The 21,630-nt window shown below is 56.8% G+C and overlaps 1 protein-coding gene across 2 annotated transcripts; it reads right to left on the bottom strand.

Moving 5' to 3' along the window:
* Nucleotides 1-9,827: 9,827 nt before the first annotated feature.
* On the bottom strand, nt 9,828-21,239 carry ARID5A (AT-rich interaction domain 5A). Of its 2 annotated transcripts, XM_056124452.1 has the most exons (7): nt 21,172-21,239; nt 13,787-13,902; nt 12,760-12,880; nt 12,436-12,488; nt 11,858-11,955; nt 11,553-11,712; nt 9,828-11,320 (listed from the first exon to the last, which is right to left on the bottom strand). In XM_056124452.1, exons 1-7 carry the CDS (start codon nt 21,173-21,175, stop codon nt 10,103-10,105), a joined length of 1,770 nt encoding a protein of 589 aa, XP_055980427.1. In that variant the 5' UTR covers nt 21,176-21,239; the 3' UTR covers nt 9,828-10,102. The 2 variants fall into 2 exon arrangements, with proteins under 2 accessions (XP_055980427.1, XP_055980436.1); XM_056124461.1 differs by lacking the exon at nt 12,760-12,880 and having other exon boundaries at nt 21,172-21,195.
* Nucleotides 21,240-21,630: the final 391 nt, after the last annotated feature.

Consider the following 21,630-nt stretch of genomic DNA (forward strand, 5'->3'; position numbering starts at 1 on the left):
ATATCTCTCCAGTCTCACTATTTTCAATCTCTAGTGACCACTGGTCCTTTCTTCACCTCTGTGCTTGAAATGGGCTGAAGCGATAGCACAGCAGTAGGGCGTTTGCCTTGCAAGCTGCTGGCCTGGCCAAGCCAGGTTTGATTCCTCTGCCCCTCTCGGAGAGCCTGGCAAGCTACCGAGTATTTTGCCCTCGCGGCAAAGCCTGGCAAGCTACCTGTGACGTATTCGATATGCCAAACACAGTAACAACAAGTCTTGCAATGGAGACGTTACTGGGCCCACTCGAGCAAATCGATGAAAGGGAGGACAGTGTTACAGTGCAGTGCAGTGCTTGGAATAATGTATAAAAGGAACTAGAGAGATTGTGCAGCAGGAAGAGTGCTTGCCTTTCTATAACTAGTTACCTATTTAGGGGCATCTTGATTGTTATCCATTTGAGATTACAGCAAGACTTCTATGAGCAGTATGGCAGGGTTTTTTTTGTGTGTATGAATATTTTGTTTCTCTGGGATAAATGCTGAGGATCGGGTTTTCTGTTATTTTAGCCTCTCAATATTATTGGGAGGTAAAGGTGGGGGTGGAGGGTATACCTGGCACTGCTCAAGGCCTACTACTCCTGATGTAAGAGTAAGAGATCACTTCTGCTGTGGCTTGGGGACAATATGGGGTGTCAGGGATCCAACTCATGTTGGCTACTTTTTACACGTACTGTCTCTCTGGCCCTGGCCTACATTCTAATATGTTGTGATACATTATTGTGATCTTTTAAATTTGAAAAGGTGCAAGCTATGCTTTTTTTTTAAAATCTTCGAATATGTTCTGTGAGCTCTTGAAAGTATATCCTGCTATCAAATGGAATGTTCTATAACTGATGAGTTTATGCTATTCAGTGATACTGCTCTTCCTCAATGACTTTCTGTCAAGTGATTATATTAACTGTGAAGGGGATTATCTTACCTGTTCCTGTGTGATTTTGAAATCATGAACGTTTGACTGGTTGGGGGTCTGTCTTGGGTGTGTTGTGGACCTTGCCCTTCTGAGCACAAGAAATAGAGTGTGCTATCCTATCTCTCGAGTTTGATTCCTCCGCCCCTCTTGGAGAGCCCGGCAAGCTACCGAGAGTATCTCGCCCGCACGGCAAAGCCTGGCAAGCTCCCTGTGACGTATTCAATATGCCAAACACAGTAACAAGTCACAATGAAGGCGTTACTGAGCCTGCTCGAGCAAATCGATGAACAACGGGAGGACCGTGACTGTGATCCTATCTCTAGAGCACTGCAGCCAAGTGTTGCACCCAGCATCGAAGCCCCTTAGGCATTTCTTGTTATGGTATTAGGAGGCAAAAATGAATGTTTCCTCATCTACATAATATAATCACTGCTGGGCTGGAAAGAAATGTAGACAGGAACTTTGTTTCCGAATCAAATGAGGGTTCAGCCCAGGGAGCAGAGTGCCTGCTTCCACCTCACAAGCTCTGCTGTAGCTCACAAACCACTATGGAAAGTGGCTACACACAAGAATAGACGTTATTCCTCGAGAGTATTCAGGGGCAGAAGTCTGGTAGTTTTTTACTATCTGTAGGTAGGTAAATACAACTTATGTATGAAAAATGGAAAGTCACAAAATCTTAAAAGGATTTTTATGGGCATGAGGATCTAGTCAGAATTCCATTGTTGTTACCCTTCAAGCAGCAGCATAGGGTGGGGTTAGAATTATGGGGCACTGGGTATTGGCAGGAAATTGAGACTGCCCAGGAACTCAGAGGCTCTGTAGCTTTTCCTGTGCCCAGAACTCCTGATCTAGTGACATTTCAGTGTATCTTTGCCCTTTAGTTCCTCTGAAAACTTCCAGTTGACATACTGTAATCAATTACTATTGAGATAATTTGTCAAAATAATGGTTTGGGGCTGGAGAGATAATGCAGAAGGTAGGGCATTTGCCTTGCATGTGGCCAACCCGGGTTTAATCTCCAACATCCCGTATATTCCCCTGAGCACTGCAAGGAGTGATCCCTGATTGCAGAGCCAGAAGTAACCCCAGAACATCACTGAGTGTGGCCCCCATCAAAGAAATTAATTAATTTGGTTAAATACGTTTTTCATTAATTTAAGTAGAGTTGATTTGATCAGTAAGCCTGAATAAGTTTGGAAGAATATGACTAAATAGGAAAAGTGTAAGTTTATGCATAACATTAATTAGAGAAGATATGGCTGTTTCAAAGTATTAAGTTCATCTTAATTGCAAATAACTTTTAAGGTATGTTGAATTCATAAAATATGAGTTATTTTATATAAGGATACTTTCATGTGAATAAGTCTCAAGTCACAATCACAATAGGGTTCTTTTTATTCTGTATAGGTAAATCTTAATCACAATAGAGCTCCTATAAAGATATATAATCTGGGGCCAGAGTGATAGTATAGCAGGTAGGGCATTTGCCTTGTATGTGGCCAATCTGGGTTCGATCCTCGGCATCCCATATGATCCCCCAAGCACCGCTAGGAGTAATTTCTGAGTGCAGAGCCAGGAGTAACCCCTGAGCATTGCTGGGTATGACTCAAAAAGCAAAAAATATAAAAAATAAAGATAATCTAGTTTAACTTTGTAATATCTAGAAGAAAATACTTTTTATAGCCTCAGTCCTAAAATTTCAAGAATGGCTCAAGAATACCTATTGCCACAGGCAACAGGGGTGTGAGATGGGAAGTGCCCTATTTTTGTTTTTGTTTTTGTTTGGGGGGCATACCAATCAGTGCTCAGGGCTTAGGGATTGCATCTGGTGGTACTTGGGGGAACATAGATGGTGCTGGGATTGAACCAGGTAGGCTGCATACAAGACAAGTGCCTTAACTCCTTTGTCCAGCCCATGTCTTGTGCCTTGGGAAGGTAGCACTCACAGTGTGGAGACAACTACAGTGGAAGTGTCTAAATGAGTAGAAGAGTGTCAGGTCTCCATCCATGAGGCTCCAGTGGCACTCTGGCTGTTGATGGCGGCCTACCTACCCTTGCTGGTCATTGGGAGTCTTACTCAACCTCTCCCTCTGATTTAGACTCCTGATTCCATGTTGTATGTGATTCTTGGGCTTTCCTTTGCTCCCTATACAAGCACAGGTTTGGCAAGGCCCAAGAGTGTCAAGAGGACTGCAGGGACAACAGATCTTGTCAACTTGAGACTTGAGGCATGGTTGAACTATAATACGAGAAGATAAAGAGCCAGGCAGGTCTCTGTTGGCCTAGTTCTCAAATAGAGCTAGATCAAAATCCTTACTTTCTGAAAATTCTGGAGCGATACAGATTCCTAAGTATGAGTTAAGAATAATTCAGACCAAAAAAAAAAAAAAAATAACTCAGACCTGTGTGAGCCCACACTTTTCCCTGAGGGAAACCCATAGTACTCAAGAGTTTTTTTCCCTCAATGATCCAGAATAGGCCACAGAGGGCATTTAAGCTGTTTTTGTGGGGTGACCTGGTTGAAGGCCCAGTGAGTTCTCATCCATTATGACTTTGGCTGGCAAATATCCAACTCATTGACACGGCTGCTGTCAGACAGATTAGTGTGCGTAGGCAGTCACCATAACCAGTCCTTTGCAGCTGATGGCAGAAATTGGATCTAACTGACTTAGAGTCAGAGGGTGATTCTGAGGCATTCTGGTTGTGCTTTTTTCTCCAAAGAAAATTTGGGATGCCTCAAGTTCTCCTTAAAACATAGCCATTCCCCTGACTTAGTGCCACTAGTCCAGTAGTCCAGGTAGGTAATGCCCAGCCTGGCAGGGGGCAGGGGAATACTGGCTGAACCATTCTGCAGATGGCCATGGGTTATCTACTGTGACCACACAGGTACCAGCTGACAAAGGAAGTATTCAGTCATCACAACCAAGACTGTATATGAGGCATCTGTATGTGAAGGGGAACGTGTCAAGAAGCCTGCAAGAAGGTTGAAGCAAATTCAGACAGAACCAAGCAGGCACTGTTTTGGTTTAGGGGACTTCAACACTTGGATTCCTAGGCTACAACCCTGGCTAGATTCACCTTCCAGGGACTCACGGGCAGAAAACTTGGCCCAAGGTGAGTTGCTGGGGTCTTTGTCTCAATGCTGGGCACTGGGCTCTGATGCCAGATTCTACCTTAGATCAGTTTAAGGAACTGTTTGCCAGGCCGGAGTGACAACTTGACAAACTACAGTGTGTTGGAAGTTGCTCAGAGTAAACCCTAAGACTTCTATAACAAGGATTGTTTTCTCTACACGAATGTTAACAAAATATAGCGCAGTAATTACACCGCATGCGTAAGACACGTCATTATCCTATACACCTTAAATTTGCATATGCTGTAAGTATTTTACATGAATAAACCCAGAGAAAAAAGGAAAATATCTGTCCAACATTATGTTCCAGGTTCTGCTCTGAGACGTGGGGAGGAGATGGGAGCCTTTCTTTAATATGCACGTCACTGCATGCACATGCACACTCACACGGGTGTGCATAGTCATGCCTGTCCCTGCAGTTTATCCCCATGGTTCTGTTTTAGTCCATTTGGAATTAGATAAGAAAATGTCCCAGACTGGATGACTTGTAAAGAGCAGAAGCAGGATAGAGCAACACTCTGGTTAAGCACATGCCTCTCATGAAGGAGGCCCATGCTCTGTCCAGCATCACACACCCAAAAACAGACCAGGTTGTGAAGATTGGAGTCCAAAGTCAGGGTGCCAGGAAATTAAGAACGCATATGGACACTAAGCCCACCCAGACTGGCTCTCCCTCAGGACCAAGTCACCCACTAAAGGCTCTCCTCCAGATACCATCACATTGAATGTCTGGGTTCAGTACAAATTGCAGGGCAGCACATTCAGACCGTAGAGTTCCCTTGAGTCCTTTTCTCCCCAGCTACCTTCCTGATTCCTACTCAGTGTTGCTGCCCTGGATGTGTGGACTCCGACTACCAGACCCACGCTCTACTCCTCCCACCCACACCCACCCCCATGCACACCAGACAGAAGTCAAGGAGCTAAGGTGGCAGTGTGGCAGGGAGTGAGAACATAGAGCTGATCCCCATTTTTACATGGGGAGATGGAGGACCTACGGGGTGGAAGCTCTCTCTGCTCCCTGCTCCATGGCAGACAACCTGGTCCCTAGTCTAAAACTTGATCACTTTCCTGGACCTGGGCCGATACAGGATACAAAAGGTCAGAAGCTAACAGGAGTTTAGAGCAGGCCTGGTGGTCGTGCCAACCCAGCAGAGCTGTGGGGAAGGAAGAAATGGTTCCCAGCTGTGCAGAACTCAAGCTTACACAGCACTTCCACCAATTGCTATGACCTTAGAGACCTGGAGGAATGGAGGCCTGGGGAAGGCATTCGCCTGCTATCTGTGTCCCTGGCGGGCACACTTCTGTGAAGTGGCAGGTCAGTGCCTTGGGGACTCAGGACCCGTCTGATCGGTCACTGGGGAGCAGAAACCTCAGCCTTGCTAAGTCCCAGTGCAAAGGGGGCATCTGTAGCCCTCTGGCTACCAGCATGGCATCAGTTAAAGTTGAGAAGAGAACCAGCTCTCTCTCTAGTGGCTGTGCCCCAGAGAGGGGACATGGGGACCTTGTGGCCTCGATGTCTGTGCCCAGTCTGTTGGCATGGGTCTTGGGTGTGTTCTGTCTTCCCCCATTCCTGTTGTTTCCTCCCCCAGGGAGAGGGACCAGGCTAGGTGAGGGTAGGAATCCTGAATGACAGATGAGTCACCAGTCACCAAGAGGGAGGGCAATTGTCCCTGAGAACCAGATTCCCTGTGGCCCTTCACTGTCCACTATCCACTTCCCCACAAACAGGGCTAGACAGTGGCTACCAGGAGCAGTGCCAGGTGACACTTGCTTTCCTGGAGAGACCTGGAACCAGTGACCCTGTGGGCCAGGCCCCCTGCCCCTCATTTCTGGCTTTCAGCCCACCGCCCGCACTGCCTAATGGAACACCGACCAGAGCCCAGCTGCTGTGCCCCTGGAAGCACCAGTTGCTTTCCCTGGGCAGCTTTCAGGGTAGTTTTGTTTTTGCCAGCAGGTTCTGTGCCCCAGGCAGAAGGAAAACTGCCCCAGTGTGTCCCTGATTCTAGCTTCAGGGCAGGACTAGAACTGCAGGAGCCCCAGGGATAAGTGGGGTCCATGGGGCTGGAGAATGGCAGCAAGGGGCCAGCAACCTGCCCACGCACTGCTAATCTTCAAGGAATGGGCCTGTGTGGGCAGAAGTTTCAGGGGCTGGAGTGATACTCAACAGGGAAGGTACTTGTTTTGCACATGGCTGTCCCGGGTTTGATCCCTGGCACCCTGAGCAGTATCAGTAGTGATTCCTGAGCACAGAGCCAGGAGTCAGCCTGAACACTGATGGGTGTGTGGCCCCAAAACGAAACCAAAAAACCCTTCCACTTACTATTTGGGTTTGGAGTCCACACCTGTCAGTGCTTGGGGGGGCTATTATTGGCACTGCTCAGGGAATAATGCAGTGCCAGGATCAAACCCAAGGCTTCCACTTGCCAAGCAGGCTTTCTTGCCTTTAGAGCTATCACCCCACACCCAACAGGACTGAGGACTACTTCCAGCTCTGTTAGGGGTGACTCCTGGTAATGCTTGGGGGTTCATGCTGTGCTGAAATTGAACCCAAGCTTCCTGTATGCGGAGTATGTGTGCAATCTGTTGAGCCATCGCTCCTGCCTCCATTCCGATTTTCAAAGAGACGCCTGATAAATTTTGTGGGAAGGGAGTGGGTGTTGACCTCACCCATTGGTGCTGGGGGCAAATTCCGACTCTTCTCAAGGGTTGCACCCAGTGGTGCTCAGGGGACCATATGCAAGTGCCTTAACCCCTTGTACTTTCTCTGGACCATGATACCTAAGTGTATTTGTGTGGGTGGAGGGTCCTCACAAGTGGAGCACAGGAGGCCTGGGGGCCCCACTTCCGTTCTCAGGCAGTCTGGCCAGTTGGTTGTCGGGCTCTGGGGTGCCAGGGATGAGCCAAGCCATGGCGGCAATGCCAGAGTTCTCCAGGGCCACCCTGAAAACTGTTCAGGAGCCTTCAGGGCTGCAACCCAGTGATGCTTAGGGGACCGTGAAGTGCCAAAAATTGAACTGGGTTGGGCATGGGTAGCATGGGCCCTAACCTCTGTGTTGTCTCCAGACCCCCATTACTAAAAGTTTTATGTGAAATCTGTTGTTCTTTAAATGCAGGTGACTAATTTACAAATTCTTTAGGGGTGGGAGGGAAGGAGTACCCCCAAGCAGAACTAAGAGTCTGTTCAGGCCTGGGGGTGCAGTGCTGCCTTGCCCAGTACTGTTGGGGTCCCTGGGGGCCATCCCTATACCTCGCAAGGTTCGAGGAACCATACAGCTCCAGGGATTGAACTGGGGGCCGCACTTATGCAAGGCTTGTGCTCCAAACTTGAAAGCCATCTCCTAGTCCACACAAAATAATGGGTCCAGCACCTCTTCAGCCACCATTGATAGCTGGGCTAGAGCGTAAGTAGTTTCCAACTCTGCCCCTCCAGCCCACATGGCTCCTTGCTGCCCCCTTGTGGGCTCTCCCAGATCCTGTTGTCCTCTTGATCGCATGCTGAGAGCAAGATCCCTGTTTGAGGGGGGCCTGAGGGTGGTTCAGTGGGTAGGGCGCTTGCCTGGCATGTGGCTCACCTGGGTTCAATCCCCAGGACCACATAGACTCCTCCAAGCCCCACCAAGAGTGATACCAAAGCAGAGCCAGGAGTGAACCCTGCGCAGAGAGAGGTATAGCCCAGCCACCCCTCCTCTGCCCCCACAGTACTGTTCTGTGACTATGAATGAGCTTTCTCTGTCCCCCACCCCCGAATCCACTGCTCCAACCTTGCAGGCCTGTTATGTTGCTCAGACACTTCCTGCCCCCTCTGCCTGCTCTGCTGCCAGCCCCCACGTCCTGCTCACTCGCTGCCTAGCGGGGGCTCAGGCTGTTCCTTTAACAACACGGACCTGGACGGGGAGCGGCTCAGCAGGCTGATGCCGGGTTTTGCACATTGCTCCCCAGTACCACGTGTTCCCCAAACACCTAACACAGCTAGGGATTCCCCCCAGAATGAAAATGAGCACCCCAGAAATGCCTGGTGCTCGTTAGTGGCCAGACACTGTGTGGACTTAGTGCCACTGAACCATAACGCTTCCACCTGTGTTCACTCTGCTGTGTGTGGAGCTGCTCCACAGCCAGCCCTGCCCCCAGCACGGCACCCCTGCCACGCCGTGGGTTTGATTCACCTCGATCTTTGCTGGGTGTCAGCTCTGTGAGGGCAGGGCCTCATGGTTTCCTCATGCGTCCATCCCACAGCAGTGCATGCAGGGGAGAAAGGGATGAGAACAGATGCGACCACAGCCTACTCATTCAGGTCTCTAGGAACAGGGACGACATGGACATCCCTCCAGCATCGCCTCTGCTCACCCTGCCACCATCAGCTCAGACCCCACAATGGTTTGAAACAACCCTGAAGCATTGTCTATATCCAAAGCTGAGTGCTCCACCAACCCTGGCAGCCTGAGGGTGCCCGGGCCGCCAGGCACAGCAGCACAGAGGCAAGGCGCCCTGAGTGTGCCAACCACTTAGGGCTGGAGAGACCAGGAGACCCCGCAGACTGCCCACTGCGGGCTGGGCCACCAGCTCAGCCACTTCTTGGTCTCCAACCCTGTTGGCTCATTTGTAAATGGGCACCTCTCGTTTTCTGGGCTGGCGAGGAGGAAAAGTTCTGCCGGGCACAAGGCGCAGATTCCACAAAGCATGGCCCACATCAAGCCTCGGTGTGTGATGGCCCTAACAGGAGCCAAAGCTTCCTCCTGGTCTACCTCCTGGCTCCTCCTCAGGACTCGCGGAGCACAGAGAGGACAGGAAGTCCCTAAAGTGGCCTCCAGAGGGCACCACGATCCTAGCTCTGATTCTGGGTCCAAATCCTGCTACCCACAGGTACTGTTCACTCATGTCTGGAGATGTCACCGGGTAGTGATGCTGCCACACCTTACAAAGGACTTAGCACACTGGTGCCAGGGCATCTGGCCCCAAGCCGGTGGTCAGTCTCCTGCTGCTCCTTGTCCAGAAGCTGACGGCTGGGCAGTGGGGGCGGGGTGGGTGCAGGCAAAAGTCGGGGTCGCAGGGCCCACAGTCTGACATTTCCTAAGAGAAATTTGCAGGTCCCTTTGCAGAGCCCATGGGTACTCACAGCAGGCACCACCCTGCAAGCCTGACACAGGCGACTCCTGGAGCCACCTCCTGTACCAGACGGGGCAGGTACCCTGGTCCAGGATGAGTGCGGGTGTCACAAGGCTGTGCCTCCCATGGCCTGAGCTAGCGAGTGTGTGGGCAGCAGGGAGCCCTGGTGAGGGTCAGAGCTGTCAACAGCAGCACCCTCTATTCAAGGGCCCAACTCTGGTGAGGGGCTGTTTGGAGGGGAGGTTCCCCAGGCTGGGCCCAAGACCACCCCCCAGTGCTACCCGGTTGTCAGACCAACTCTCCTCTCCCCGTTTGCCCTGTTGCCCCCTGATGCAGCTGGCAACTGGGGTGATCAGGGTCCCAAGGGCAGATCCCAAAGTCCATCCACCACAGGGCAGACCAAGCCAGGCCTCTGCTCCCTCCAGCACCTCCAGTAGTCCAGGCACAGAATAGACAGGCTGTGGCGGGGCACTGGGTGGAGGCGCGGGATGGGCACCGGGGGCTACTTGTCAGTGAGTACTTGTGGGGCTCCAGGTCATGCTGGAGTACAGGCAGGCACTGGGAGGGCCCAGTCCCCGCTGCCTTGGCCAGTGGCCTTGCCCCCGGAGGCCTCCCGCTCAGACACACGGGGCTGGGCATTCACATGGCTCCTTTATTGGATTCTCCGTGCACAGCCTCCTGTGCCCCGTTCATTCTCAGCTCCTGCTCAGGGGCCAAGTGGGAACCTTCCGGGCCTGCCCAATGGGGAGGTCCGGTCACCTCCCCGGGACTTAGCCACACAGAGCCTCCAGGTCCTGGCCATTTCTTCAAGATAGGCTGTTCCCAGCCCCGCAGTGACTGGCCCCAGGGCCCAGTGTCCCTGCCTGCAGCGCCCACCGCTCAGCTCGTACCTCCCACCCCGCACGGCGGGCGGGCCTACAGCTTGGTATTGAGGTGGAAGAAGTGGGGTGCCGCGTAGGTAGTGGCAGGTGGCACGTGCCAGGCGGACGCACCTGGGTATAGTCTGTGGCGAAGAGCACTGTCGAAGGGGGTCGGGGAAAAGTGCTGCAGACCAGTGGCCATGGGCAAGGGCGCAGTGGAGGTCAGGAAGTGGGCTGGGAAGGCCGGGATGACCAGAGGGCTGAAGGGGAAGGTGGCCGGGCCCTTTAAGGGGTCCAGGCTGCCAGTGAAGTTGAGTGGGCAGCGCAGCATGGTGCCCCTGTAGGCCTCAGGCAGGCCGGGCCCCGAGGCCGGGCCCAGAAGGCAGGACACAGCCAGGCCAGGCCCCGCAGGCTTGACCTCACACTCCTTGGCGTCCGTCTCCTTCAGAAAGGGGGACACAGCCCGCAGTTTCTTGCCCCCGTGAGAAACGCCCTCTTCCTCCAGGCGGCGCTTGCTGCTGGAGCCGGGGCCAGGACCAGGGCCGCCAGGGAAGGCGGGAAGGGGCGCGGGACTCTCGGCGGGGGCTTTGGCCATGGGGGACACCCAGCAGGCTTTGGGCTTGGGGTAGGGACTGCCGTCCCGGGAGCCACCTCTGTGGAAGGCAGAAGGGCGGCTGGCATCCCCACCCCATACCAGCTGGGACCCCTCCTTGCTGCGGGGCCCCCAGAGCACTCCATCTTTAAGACTGGGGAAGTCCCGGGGGTGACGGCTGATGGGCTTCAGCACCTCAGTGGGGCAGGTGTGGAAACAGCCGGTGAAGACAGGGGCGGACGGGCCAGGGCCCATGGGCGCTTCCTCCCCGGGGCCTGGCGCTGCTTCCTGAGCTCCCGGCTTCTGCCTGGCCTCCTCCACCGCTGCTCCTGGGCTCGGGGGGCGCTCCGGGGGGCAGGCCGCTGGTGGTGCTGGGAGCTGCCCGGGAGGGTCTCCTGCCCTGTGCTGGCAGCTCTCCTCCCGGCACTGCAAGGCCCCAGCCTTGCTCACCTGGGCTAACAGTTTCTTTTTAGCCAGTGGGGACATTATGCCATGTGTCCCTTTGCAGTAGAAGCTGGACAGGAGCCTCTGGTAGGCCTCAGGGCAGCTGCCGGCACTGTCAGCGGGCAGCGAGGGCCCACGGCTGGGGCCCGGCTGTTCCACGCGCTCCCCCGCAGGCTCTGGGCTGCACAGCTGCACCGGGTCCGTGGTCGTTTCTGCCTTGGTCTTTCCGGGTGGTATCTGGAAGGAGAAGCCTCACACCTCACCTGCTGGCCTGCCCAGAGCAGGATCAGGCTTATCTAGAGGGACACATCCCGGCGAAGGGGGTGCTCACCGCAGTCCCACCGTCACAAGCCCCCACAGGACTGTGGTGGCGACCCAACCCTGTGTCCTGCCTCAAAGCAGGCGTCCGTGAGAGTTGGGACTAGGGAGGCCCGAGGGCAGTTGGGGGTCCCGGCCACGTGCAGCTCACCTGATCTCCCGGCTTCTCCTCCTTGGCCTTCCTGGGTCTCTCCACAGCGCCGTCGTCCCCCCGAGGATCTTTGGTCATCTTGTACTGCTTCTTGGGCTTGGACGGAGGCAGCGGCTTGTCCTCCTCCCCCTTCAGATGCCGCACATACGGGAGGACCAGCCTGAGGGGAACGCAGGGCATGTCCAGGGGGAGCCAGGGCCGGCGGCTCCCACGTCCCCCCCAGGCCCTCCAAGCTCCCTCCTGGAGCTGCACACACACTCGTGTGCTCCTGCCCTGCCCCCGCACATGCCCAGCCCTGCCCGTACCTCTCATAGTGTCGGCGAGTGCAGGTGGCGGCGCTGGTGCTACCTGGGCTGCCCCCCAGCTCGTCGTATACGTTCTTCCAGAGGCGCCGGCCAGTCACCTGCAAGGATACCCAATGAGGACGCAACCTGGCTGGGGTCCCGAGGCCCAGGGGGAGATGGGGGGTGCTGCAGGTTGGCAGCTGCTGGACCGGCGGTGGGGGGTGGGGGGGTCTTGCTCACAGTTCTCCCTCCCAATGGTCAGGTGAGTGGGCCGGTGACCAGATGAGGGGCAATGGAGTTTTCTTTGGGCAGCAGAACAGCAGTGAAGCTGGCCCCTCTGCTCCCTACCCCCACCGCAGTCCGGGACTCCCTTTTCTTCCTGGCTAGACTCCCAGGGGCCATTCTTTTTTTTTTTAATTTTTGGGTCACACCTGACAATGCTCAGGGGTTACTCCTGGTTCTGCACTCAGAAATTACTCCTGGCGGTGGTGCTCAGGGGACCATATAGGATGCCGGGAGATGGAACCCAGGTCGGCTGCGTGCAAGGCAATCATCCTCCCAGCTGTGCTATTGCTCCAGCCCACACAGGCCATTCTTACCAGTTCGTAGGCCCCCAGCTTCTCCACGGCCTTGTAGATCTTCCACAGGTTAACTGGGGAGAGAGGGCAGGGCCTTGTCAGGCTCTGCGGGAAGCGGGTACAGTGCCAGAGGGCTCTGTCCAGCGGGTGGAGCAGCTCACAGAGACAAGGTCCAGTGGCCACTGAGGATGGACGTTGGCACCGCCCCCCACTGCCAGCCCTGTGCTTGGGGGGAGTGGGGACGCCCCTTCTGTAAACCCAAGGGGCGGGCAGCAGCCAGGGCCACCCAGAGCTGAGGTGCCCGCCCCATGCCCTGCCCTCCCTGCCTGCACCCCAGGGACGCACTCTGCTTGAAGCCGAGATGGGGCACCCTCTCGATGGGCGTGTGTCGCTCCTTCATGAACTTGTAGAGGCTGACCAGGAAGGCCTGCTCCTCCTCCCGCTCCCCGCCTGCCTCAGGGGAGTCCTGGGGAAAGAACAGGAGGCGCTGGGATGAGCCCCAGTCACTCCCCAGCTCTCAGGGGGCCCCCAGCACCCTGCCTCCTACTCCAGACTGGAGTGATGTCTGGGGTCCGGGGGGCACCAAGGTCAGCACCCAGTGCCCGAGACCTCAGCTGTGCCCAGGCCGCTGTCCGGGCCTCTTTTTCTTGCTGAGTTCTGCATTCTGCACCTGAGCCTGTCCCAGACAATTCCTGCAGGCACTTGGCATGAAGGCAGGAGGAGTGGAAGTGTCTGGTGTGTTCGGCACCCAGGGCTACTCTCTTCAGCCCAGGTTTCCCCTGGCCTGCCTGCTGGGTTGCTCCGGGCAGATCCATGGGCAGGCACGGGGTGTGCGGCTTCTGGTCCGAGGCCTTTCTGAGGCTGAAGGGGACAGTAGGCCCCAAGAACAGGCGGCTCCGGGTCCTGCAGGGGAGGCTCTGAGCCCCCACAGCCTCTGCCCCTCCAAGCCCACAGGGCGTGGGGGAGAGCAGGCAGGACTCAGCGCCTGCCTGGGCCGGCTCTTCAAGAGGCTCTCCGTGTCCTTTCTCCGAGTCCAGGCAAGCATTTTGCAGCCTATTTTCTACACAAATCCAGATTTCCACTCCAATGGTGCCATCTGGGCAAACCGCCAAGAAAGGCCCAGCTGCAGAGGCTGGTGCTCTGGAGACATCCTGGCCCCGACGCCACCCCACCACCACCACCACCAGCTGTGTGTGTCTAGCAGAGGGGCTGAGGCGAGTGGGTGGGGGTGTAGAGTAGGGTGATGGCAGGGCCGTGCTGCCATCGGCCACCTCCATGGACAGTTCTGGGACAGAGCAGTACCTGCTCCTGTGGCTGCACAGAGGCTGGGGACGAGGTGGGGGACCATCCCCAACACCATCACCCAACTCACCTGCAGCCGGGTGGGGCTCTGGCTCCTACTCTTCTCACTGTCGGGATTAGGGGACACGGGTGGGTCCTGGAGGTCACCTTCCTCTGAAGGGCTCGTTTCCCTGGTAACGGGCGGTGCTGGGAGGAGAGGAAGCAGCAAGGAGAGAGGAGGGTGAAGAGTGAGATGCGGGCTGGGAGGAGCCATGGACCCTGGTTCCCATTGATTGGATTAAGTTCCCTCACTTTTTGGGGGGGTCACACCCGGGGATGCACAGGGGTTACTCCTGGCTCATGCACTCAGGAAGTACTCTTGGCGGTGCTCAGGGGACCATATGGGATGCTGGGAATCAAACCTGGGTCAGCCGCCTGCAAGGCAAATACCCTACCTGCGGTGCTATCGCTCCAGCCCCAAGTTCCCCCACTTCTTCGAGGGGTGCTGTGACCCAGTCCCCAGCTGCATGCAGGGTCTCAACCTCTGGAGCGCTCCCTAGTCCCTCCCCCTCATTGGTCCCAACCTCTCCTGCCACCCTTGGGGGAAGCCCAGACCCCTCCAGGTGCCATTGGAAGAGACGCCCCCATTCAGGCACGGTGTTTGCAGTGGCTTAGTGGATCGAGAGAAGCTACGTGGCCCCCTGTGTGTGGCCAGGTCAGACACGCTCGCTCCAGGAATGACCCAGAAGACTAGCTCCCAGCCAGGGGCTGTGGCCTCCTGGAAAGTTCTTGGTGATCCAGCCCCCAGCCCAGCCCTGCCGTCTGTTTCTCTCCAGGCTCGGTCACACCCACAGCAGAGCTCCAGGTGGATGGGAGCAGGTGAGCCACCACCACCAGCATGGGGCCTGGAGTCACACTGTGCAACAGATCAGAAATCCGGGGTCTGAACCCTCTTTTTCTTTTCAGTTGTTGTTGTTTGGGGCCCAGTAAATCGATAAACAATGGAAGGACAGTGACAGTTGTTTGGGGGCCACACCCCGTGGTGCTCAGGGCTTACTCCTGGCTCTGTGCTCAGGGGTCACTCCTGGCAGTCCTCAGGGGTCATATTCCAGGGACCGAATCTGGGTGGGCCACATGCAAGGCCATCCCCGTACTGTCTCTCAGGTCCCTTGTTCCCTGTTCTTTTTCCTTTTGTTAATGTAGTGGGACTTGTTCCATACACCAGGTTGAGTCTCAGTCTCAGTCTCAACATTCCTTACTGAGGGGCTGGCGCTTCACACAGCTGACCTGGGCTCAATCCACGGCACCCCATATGGGCCCCTGAGTCCCACCAGTAGTAGCCTCAAAGCACAGAGCCAGAACCCTCAGCTGTGATCCAAATCATCATCATCAATCATCCTTACTGGGTCCTGGGGACGGCTCAAGGGCAGAAAGTGCCTGAGTCTGACCCCTGTGGTCACTGCACACATTGAGCAGGTCCCTGTGGCGGTGCTGTGTGGGGCCTCCAGGGGGCCGGCAGAGTAGATGGTGCCAGCACAGAGGCCCTAGTGGGCATGTGTGCGAGCACCACAACCAAGAGCAGGACTGACACCCCCTCCCCCTGCCCATCACAGCAGCAAAAACAGAGGGGAGGAAAGGCAGAAGAGAGAACCCTTAGTGCTGGGATCAGGGAGCCGTCCCCTCATTCCCACACAGAACCAGGATCCCTGTAAGTACAACAAACCCATCCCAGGACAGACACCATAATGCGAATCTCCTTCAGTGGTCGTTGTCATACACATGCTCCACCCACGACTGCTCCACGGTCCAGCTGGTCCTCAGTGCCCAGACCCTGGCTCTTGTGTCATGTAAGTTCTCTCCTTTTGCTTATTTAATGGATTAATTTTTTTTATGGTGCTGGGGATTAAACCTGGGGCCTCTGTGAATAAGGCCTGTGCTCCGGCCCTCAGAGCCCTCCCCAGGCCTGTGGGGCCCACTTTAAAGACAGGTTCATTTTCTCCTCTTCCTAGGGTCCCTGGTTCCAAACAACATCCGTCTGGCTACCAGTCCAGTGACACAGTGTCACCCCTGCTGTGACCACTGTGGTTCTTGCCAAACTGGCCAAATCTTAAAGAGCTCAGATCAGCTGGGCAGAGGCCCCCCTACCTGTCTATGGAAAAGAGGCTTGGGATGGCCTTTTGCCACAGGGCCACTCCCCAGAGACCCAGCACACGATGCTTTTCCAGTCAAGCCCGCGGGCAACTGTGCATTGGTTCTGCCCACCCATGAAACAGGAGAGGAAGCACTTGCATCCACGGCAATCAACCCCCATGTCGGCAGCAGTTCCCGGAGTGCCTGCTCCTCCCAGCTGCTCACCTTCACCCCTGCCTGCACTGATGCCTCTCGAGCCTCCTCATGCCCTCTCCCTCCTTAGCTGCAGGCGCTCAGTCCTCATCTCCACAGACCTCCTCCACCTGTTTCTCCTTAGAACCTGCCCTTAGATAGGCCGTAACCCTGGCAAGCTGTCGCCCGGGCTAGAACCTCAGAAAGAGAGAGAGGGACTAGGATCAAGACCTCCCAGAACACGGGTGGGTAACCCCGATGCCTGTGCTCCCCATTCCACCAGCCCCGCGCTTGAGTGCAGACCCTCCCAGGGTCCCAGAGGACAGCCAAGTAGAAGAGGCACCTGGATAGACAAGTTTTTTGTTTTTTTTTATATTTTCCATTTTCTGGCTGTGTTGTCACACTGGGCAGTGCTGGGGGAGGTGTGGGGTGAGGGGCTCTGCTTTGTATGACAAGGTGGTGCTGAGGATCAGAACTGGGTCTCTGCCTGCAAAGCACACTGAGGTGTGGCCTGGGCCCCTGGTTCCTTCTGCCTGGGTCACAGGCTCCTGGAGTCAGCACTCAGGTTACCTGGAAAGGAGGTCACCGAGCCAATCTGAGCCGCTGGACCCAGACTAAAAGGGATTCGAGCTCTTGCCTAGAGCCACAAAGGCAAACACTTTCATCTCTGTGCCTGCCCCAGACCTCAGATGAACTCACACTTGGCCTTCATTTCCTCCCAGCCATGCTCCCGGGGACTGTATTGCTGCAGGGGCTCTACGCCCCACTTCTGCCTCTACAGCTTGAGGGGAAGGTGATGGACACCCCCCCCATCCCAGACCCCACCCGGCCCTGGCTGTCCAGATTAATCCTCCCTTCCCCTCATTCACCTGGATCAGGGCCCCAGGTAAATCTTTTGGAAAATGGATTCTGTTGCAAAAAATTAGCTTGAGACCCCCCTCCCTCCCAAGGTGACAGGCAGCCCAGGGCAAGGAAGTCTGAGACAAGGACGGGGCAGGGAGTCCTGGGTCAGCCATCAAGTCTCCCTTCCTGCAGCCCCCGCAGGCAGGACTGACTGCTACACCCACCCACAAGCCACTGAGTGATCCCCACCTGGTGGTTGGTCCCCTCTGAGCTCAGACATGGTGCTAGTGCAGGTAGTTGTTCAGTCACAGAGGGAAAACCTCCCCTCTATATCCCAGAGTCACTCTCAGGACAGTGACAATCATGGTGGTCCCCATCTCACTGTTTCCTTGGAGTTCTGCTGAACTGTGAGGTCCAAAGTAGGGACCTAAGCATTGTTTAGGGGATCCCAGCACTGGGGCTCACCCCAGCTCCTGTGATACCAAGCTTGCTGGTTTTTTTGGGAGGAAGTCACACCTAGTGATGCTCAGAGATCACTCCTGACTCTGCACTCAGGGATCACTCCTGGCTTGGGGGCCCATATGGGATGCCAGGGATCAAATGCAAGTCAGCCACATGCAAGGCAAGTGCCCTACCTGCTGTACTATGGCTCTGTCCCAATTTCAAATGCTTCCCTTCCCACAATCTAGTGGCTTCTAAGAACATGCTAGAGGCTGTCTCTGGGCTTCTGTTCCATCATTCACTGTGCGCACGCTTCATTTTCTGTTGCTCTGTACAGTTCACTCTCCAAAGGACAAGTTCCACACACAACTTTTCCTTATAGAAATTCCATCTGAGGGTCCTGGACTGGGGCTCAGTGGCAGAGCACATGCCTCCCCTGGGTGAAGCCCTGAGTTTGATCCCTGACACCACACACACACACACACACACACACACACACACAATCAACCACAACAAAACTTTAAAAAATAAAGTTAGAGAGTTTAGAGAGTACAAGGTGCTAACTGAGCTTTGCTAGGAGTGATCCCTGAGCATCACTGGATGTTGCCTCCCCTCAAAACAAACCACCTCTGGGGTTTTGATGGCATTCATTCCCATCAGAGATCATTTTTAGACATTGCATCTTCCTTTTCAGGGCCCCCTCTCAAGGACTGGTTCCCACTGGCGCCCTAGGGTGCGCTTTTCTAAAGGCCTTGTGTGTTCCCGGGAGGCGCAGCCCTGGGGATCTTTGCAGCTTCACTTTGCTCCAGAGCCCCCAGCTGTTTGCTCATGTCACTGCTGGGAAGAGGACAGAGCGGTGGAACCAGCAGGAGTGATGACCCGAGCCTGGAGACAGACCCAGGAGTGAGACCGGAGCCCAGGAGTGAGGACGGGAGCTCAGCCAGACTGACCCAGCGGGGCCCATCAGCCTGTGGGCGTGGCATGAGGCCGATGGGCGTGGCAGGAGTCGGGTGGGCGTGGCGGGCGCGGGTCACCGCCAGTTATTAGGGAGCGGATTCCGTTGCACTTTTAGAATTCCCATCAAAGTCAGACGCAGCAGTTTCCGGATCCTAAAACCACAGCAGTCAAGAGGCTGGTTCCAGCCAGTAACTCCGAAAGCGTTCCCTGGAGCCTGCTTCTCCGAGGTTCGCACACAGCACACCCAGCTCGGAGCAGCGCTGGCCTGCGCGGGTTGATGAGAGATGCAGGCAGTTTCTCGAGCCTTCACAGTGAGGATATTTCCCCCCTTTTCACAGTTGCAATAGCTGACACTCACAGGAGTGGCCTGTGGGAGGTCACACTAACAAGTGGCAAAGCAGGGCATCAGGACCACAGGAGTCTAGCCGAGATTGTCAACTCCGATGGCGCTTTTGTCAGTGGGAGCAGGGAGACACCGGTATCCCTCACCTGTGCTCATAAGGGCAAACCTGCCCCCTTCCCTGGGTGGACCGCAGCATCCCAGCCCCTCAGCCCCGCCCATCTGCTCAAAGGAGCCTGCCCAGCCTTCCTGCCATGAGCTGCACTCACTGGGGGTCGAGGGGCACTGAGGCAGCCACCACTGAGCAGGCAAGTGAGACTCATAAGCGACCCCACTCTCCGCAAAGAAAGCGCACAGAGAGGAGGGTCTTCTCCAACCTCAGCTTCTGTGTGCCCCCCGAGAGAGCAGAGGTCTGTATACCCCACTCATTCCCACGTGCCTGATGCCCTGCGCAGTCCATGGCAAGGTGCAGGCGCTGCAGAAACAGCTGCCTGGGTGCTGGCCAGTGAACAGACTCCCGGTGGTGCCCGCATGGGGAGGGTGGGGGTGGGGGCGACCCTTGGCAGTCCCTCCCCAGCCCTCAGACACCCCGGCTCTCTCTCTCCCTTCCCCTCTCCCCCTCTCTCTGGGTGATGGGAAGGAAGCAACACTTCCTTTCATGAAAAGTCACCCACTGGGAGCCCTGCGTCAATTATGACAATAACGGTGACAGAAGCCTCAATAACCAGCCCCAGCCCCAGCCGCGGCCCCACCCCCTCGCCTGAGGTTGTTGGCTTAAGTTTCCCGGAGCCGAGCTGGAGATGAACAAAGACGGCCTTTGAAGCGGCCAGTCCACCGCGCTCGCTCGCAGGGGCCGGCCGGCTGGCGGAGGCTCCGCGGCGTGGGGAGAGTGGCCAAGGGCTGCGGAGCCAGCCGCGTGTGGGACCCCGGGTGGCATCATCACGTGCCATAGCCCTGCCTGCGCGCCTCAGCTGAGAAGGGAGGGCGGGAGGGGGCATGGGGGACGGGTCTAGGAGCAGGAGCGGCAGGGATCAAAGGAAGAGTCCCGGGAGCCCGGAGTGAGAACCTCCCACCCCCCACCCAGCCCATGGGCCGTTCCGTCAGTGGACCGAACTCCAGGAGACGGCTGCTGTCCCTGCTGTCCCTCCTCCAAGTCTGGCCGCTGGGGACTGTTCCATCCAAGGACTGTTTCTGCGTGCGCTCCCCGGGGGTCTGGGGGGAGTTGTCCGGGATGAGGTCCCCCAGCAGCACTGCTCCACCTCCCGGGGCGGGATCACACAGTCTGACCACCCGGCTAGTGGGGGGTCGGTTTCTCTTCCCCCTAAAAGGGGCGAGGTCATGCAGCCCTCCGTCACTGCCAGCCCAGGGCTGGTCCTTGGGCCTGGGGTCTCCGAGGACAAATCAATTAAGGATGGAGAGGTTTATCCTTGGTCCTTCCCAGGAACTCTGCACTGCCACTCTGGGAGGCACAGGCAGCTCAGGGCTTCTATCCCACACCGAGTCCCCAGGGGTTCCTCAGCCTTTGAACCCCCTCCTCCGCTCCACCACGAGGCTGCTGGGCCGAGGAAGGTGAGGCCGGCGCACCGGCGCCGCCCCCACGCCCCCCGGGACCCTGCGAAGTGAGCCAACAACCCCCCGCGCCCCGGTTCACCCCACCTCTCTCGGGGTGCGCCGGCGGCTGGCATAGCGCCCTCGGCTCCCCTAGTCCTGCCCACACCATCACGGGGTCCCTGCAGGAAATCCCGAGGGGAGAAACTCGGAGAGACGAAAAGGAAAGCGGCTTCTTCCAAGCGGGCGGGGGTGGGGGGTGGGGGAAGGGTGAGGGAGCGGGGACAGAAGCGATGAGGGGAGAAAAGGAAAAAAGGGAAGAGGAGGCAGGAGCCGGGGCTGGACGCCGGGGACTGCCCGCGGAGGAGCTGCGCAGCCCTCGGCTGAAAGAGGAACCGTCGATCCTTCAAAGCGCATTGAGCAAGTTCTTGAAAACCCGCGCACGGCCACTTTCAGGAAACGGCGGCCGCAGTGGAAAGCGCCCGCGCCCCGCGCCCGCGCGCTCTGGTCGCCGGCTTCTGAGAACCGCGGGCCAGCGACGGAGGGGGTGGGGTGGGGGGGTGGGGTGGGGGGTGTGCCGGGGCCGGGGGAGGGGGGAAGGGGGGTGTGCAGAGAAACTGCGGGTGACAGCTGTCACAACAAATGAGCTGAGCCCAGCTCGAGATTGAAACCACAGCAGGAAGTGGGATGCCAGAAGAGTGCAGGACTCGGTACATTTCAGTCGAGACACGGCCGAGAGAGTTTCGAGATAAACGCCCGGGAAGCCCCTGACCGCCAACTTCTTGTCTTTCCTTTTTTTCGAAGACTGAGAGTCGGCATTTGGCCTCACCGCTCCCGCACCGGGCCCCGGGCACCAGGCCCGATTCGTCCCGCGCGCCCTCGCCCCGGAGTCCACTTCGGGTCCAGCTCTGCTCCCCAAAGTGGCGGCGTCCGCCCCTCGCGCCGGGGGAGACCCCCCGCGCCACACCCTCGCGCTCGCCGCCAGCCGTCGGCCCGGCCCCAGGCTCCGCCGCGGAGCCGCTTACCCATGGCCCGGCGCAGTCCCGCGGCCGCCGCCCCAGACCCTCCGCACTCGCAGCCCGGCGGTCTCCGAGTTCCCGGCGCTACTGGCCAGCTGCGCGGCCGCCCGCCGGCTCCCCGCCGCCCCGCCTCGCCCGGGCACCGCCTCCCTCCCTCTCTGGGCGTTGATTGGTGGAGCTGAGGCCTCTGGGCGGAGCTAGGGCCGCCCCCCTGCTCCCGGGGAACTCTGGGAGTTGTAGTATGCATGTGGTTGTAGCCACCTAGTTCGGAGACCAGGGGACTGAGGTCCTCCGTCCAGGAATCCCTGGGGTCTTGTAGCTCTAGACGTAAAGCCAGAGTCTTGGAAATATCCTTCAAGGTACTGGAAGCTGAGTCAATTATTTTTTTTCCGGGGGTTGGCCCTCAGGTGTAAACACTCCTCAGGTGTAAACACTCTAGCTCTGCACTCAGGAATCACTCCTGAA

The sequence above is a fragment of the Sorex fumeus genome, unplaced genomic scaffold (genome assembly GCF_029834395.1).
Source record: "Sorex fumeus unplaced genomic scaffold, SorFum_2.1 ptg000006l, whole genome shotgun sequence".
Lineage (NCBI taxonomy): Eukaryota > Metazoa > Chordata > Mammalia > Eulipotyphla > Soricidae > Sorex > Sorex fumeus.

Coding starts and splice junctions, on each gene's coding strand:
- ARID5A (XM_056124452.1), bottom strand. Junction 11,713..11,857: donor ACTCGCCGACACTATGAGAG/GTACGGGCAGGG, acceptor CGTTCCCCTCAG/GCTGGTCCTCCCGTATGTGC. Junction 11,321..11,552: donor AGGAGAAGCCGGGAGATCAG/GTGAGCTGCACG, acceptor TTCTCCTTCCAG/ATACCACCCGGAAAGACCAA.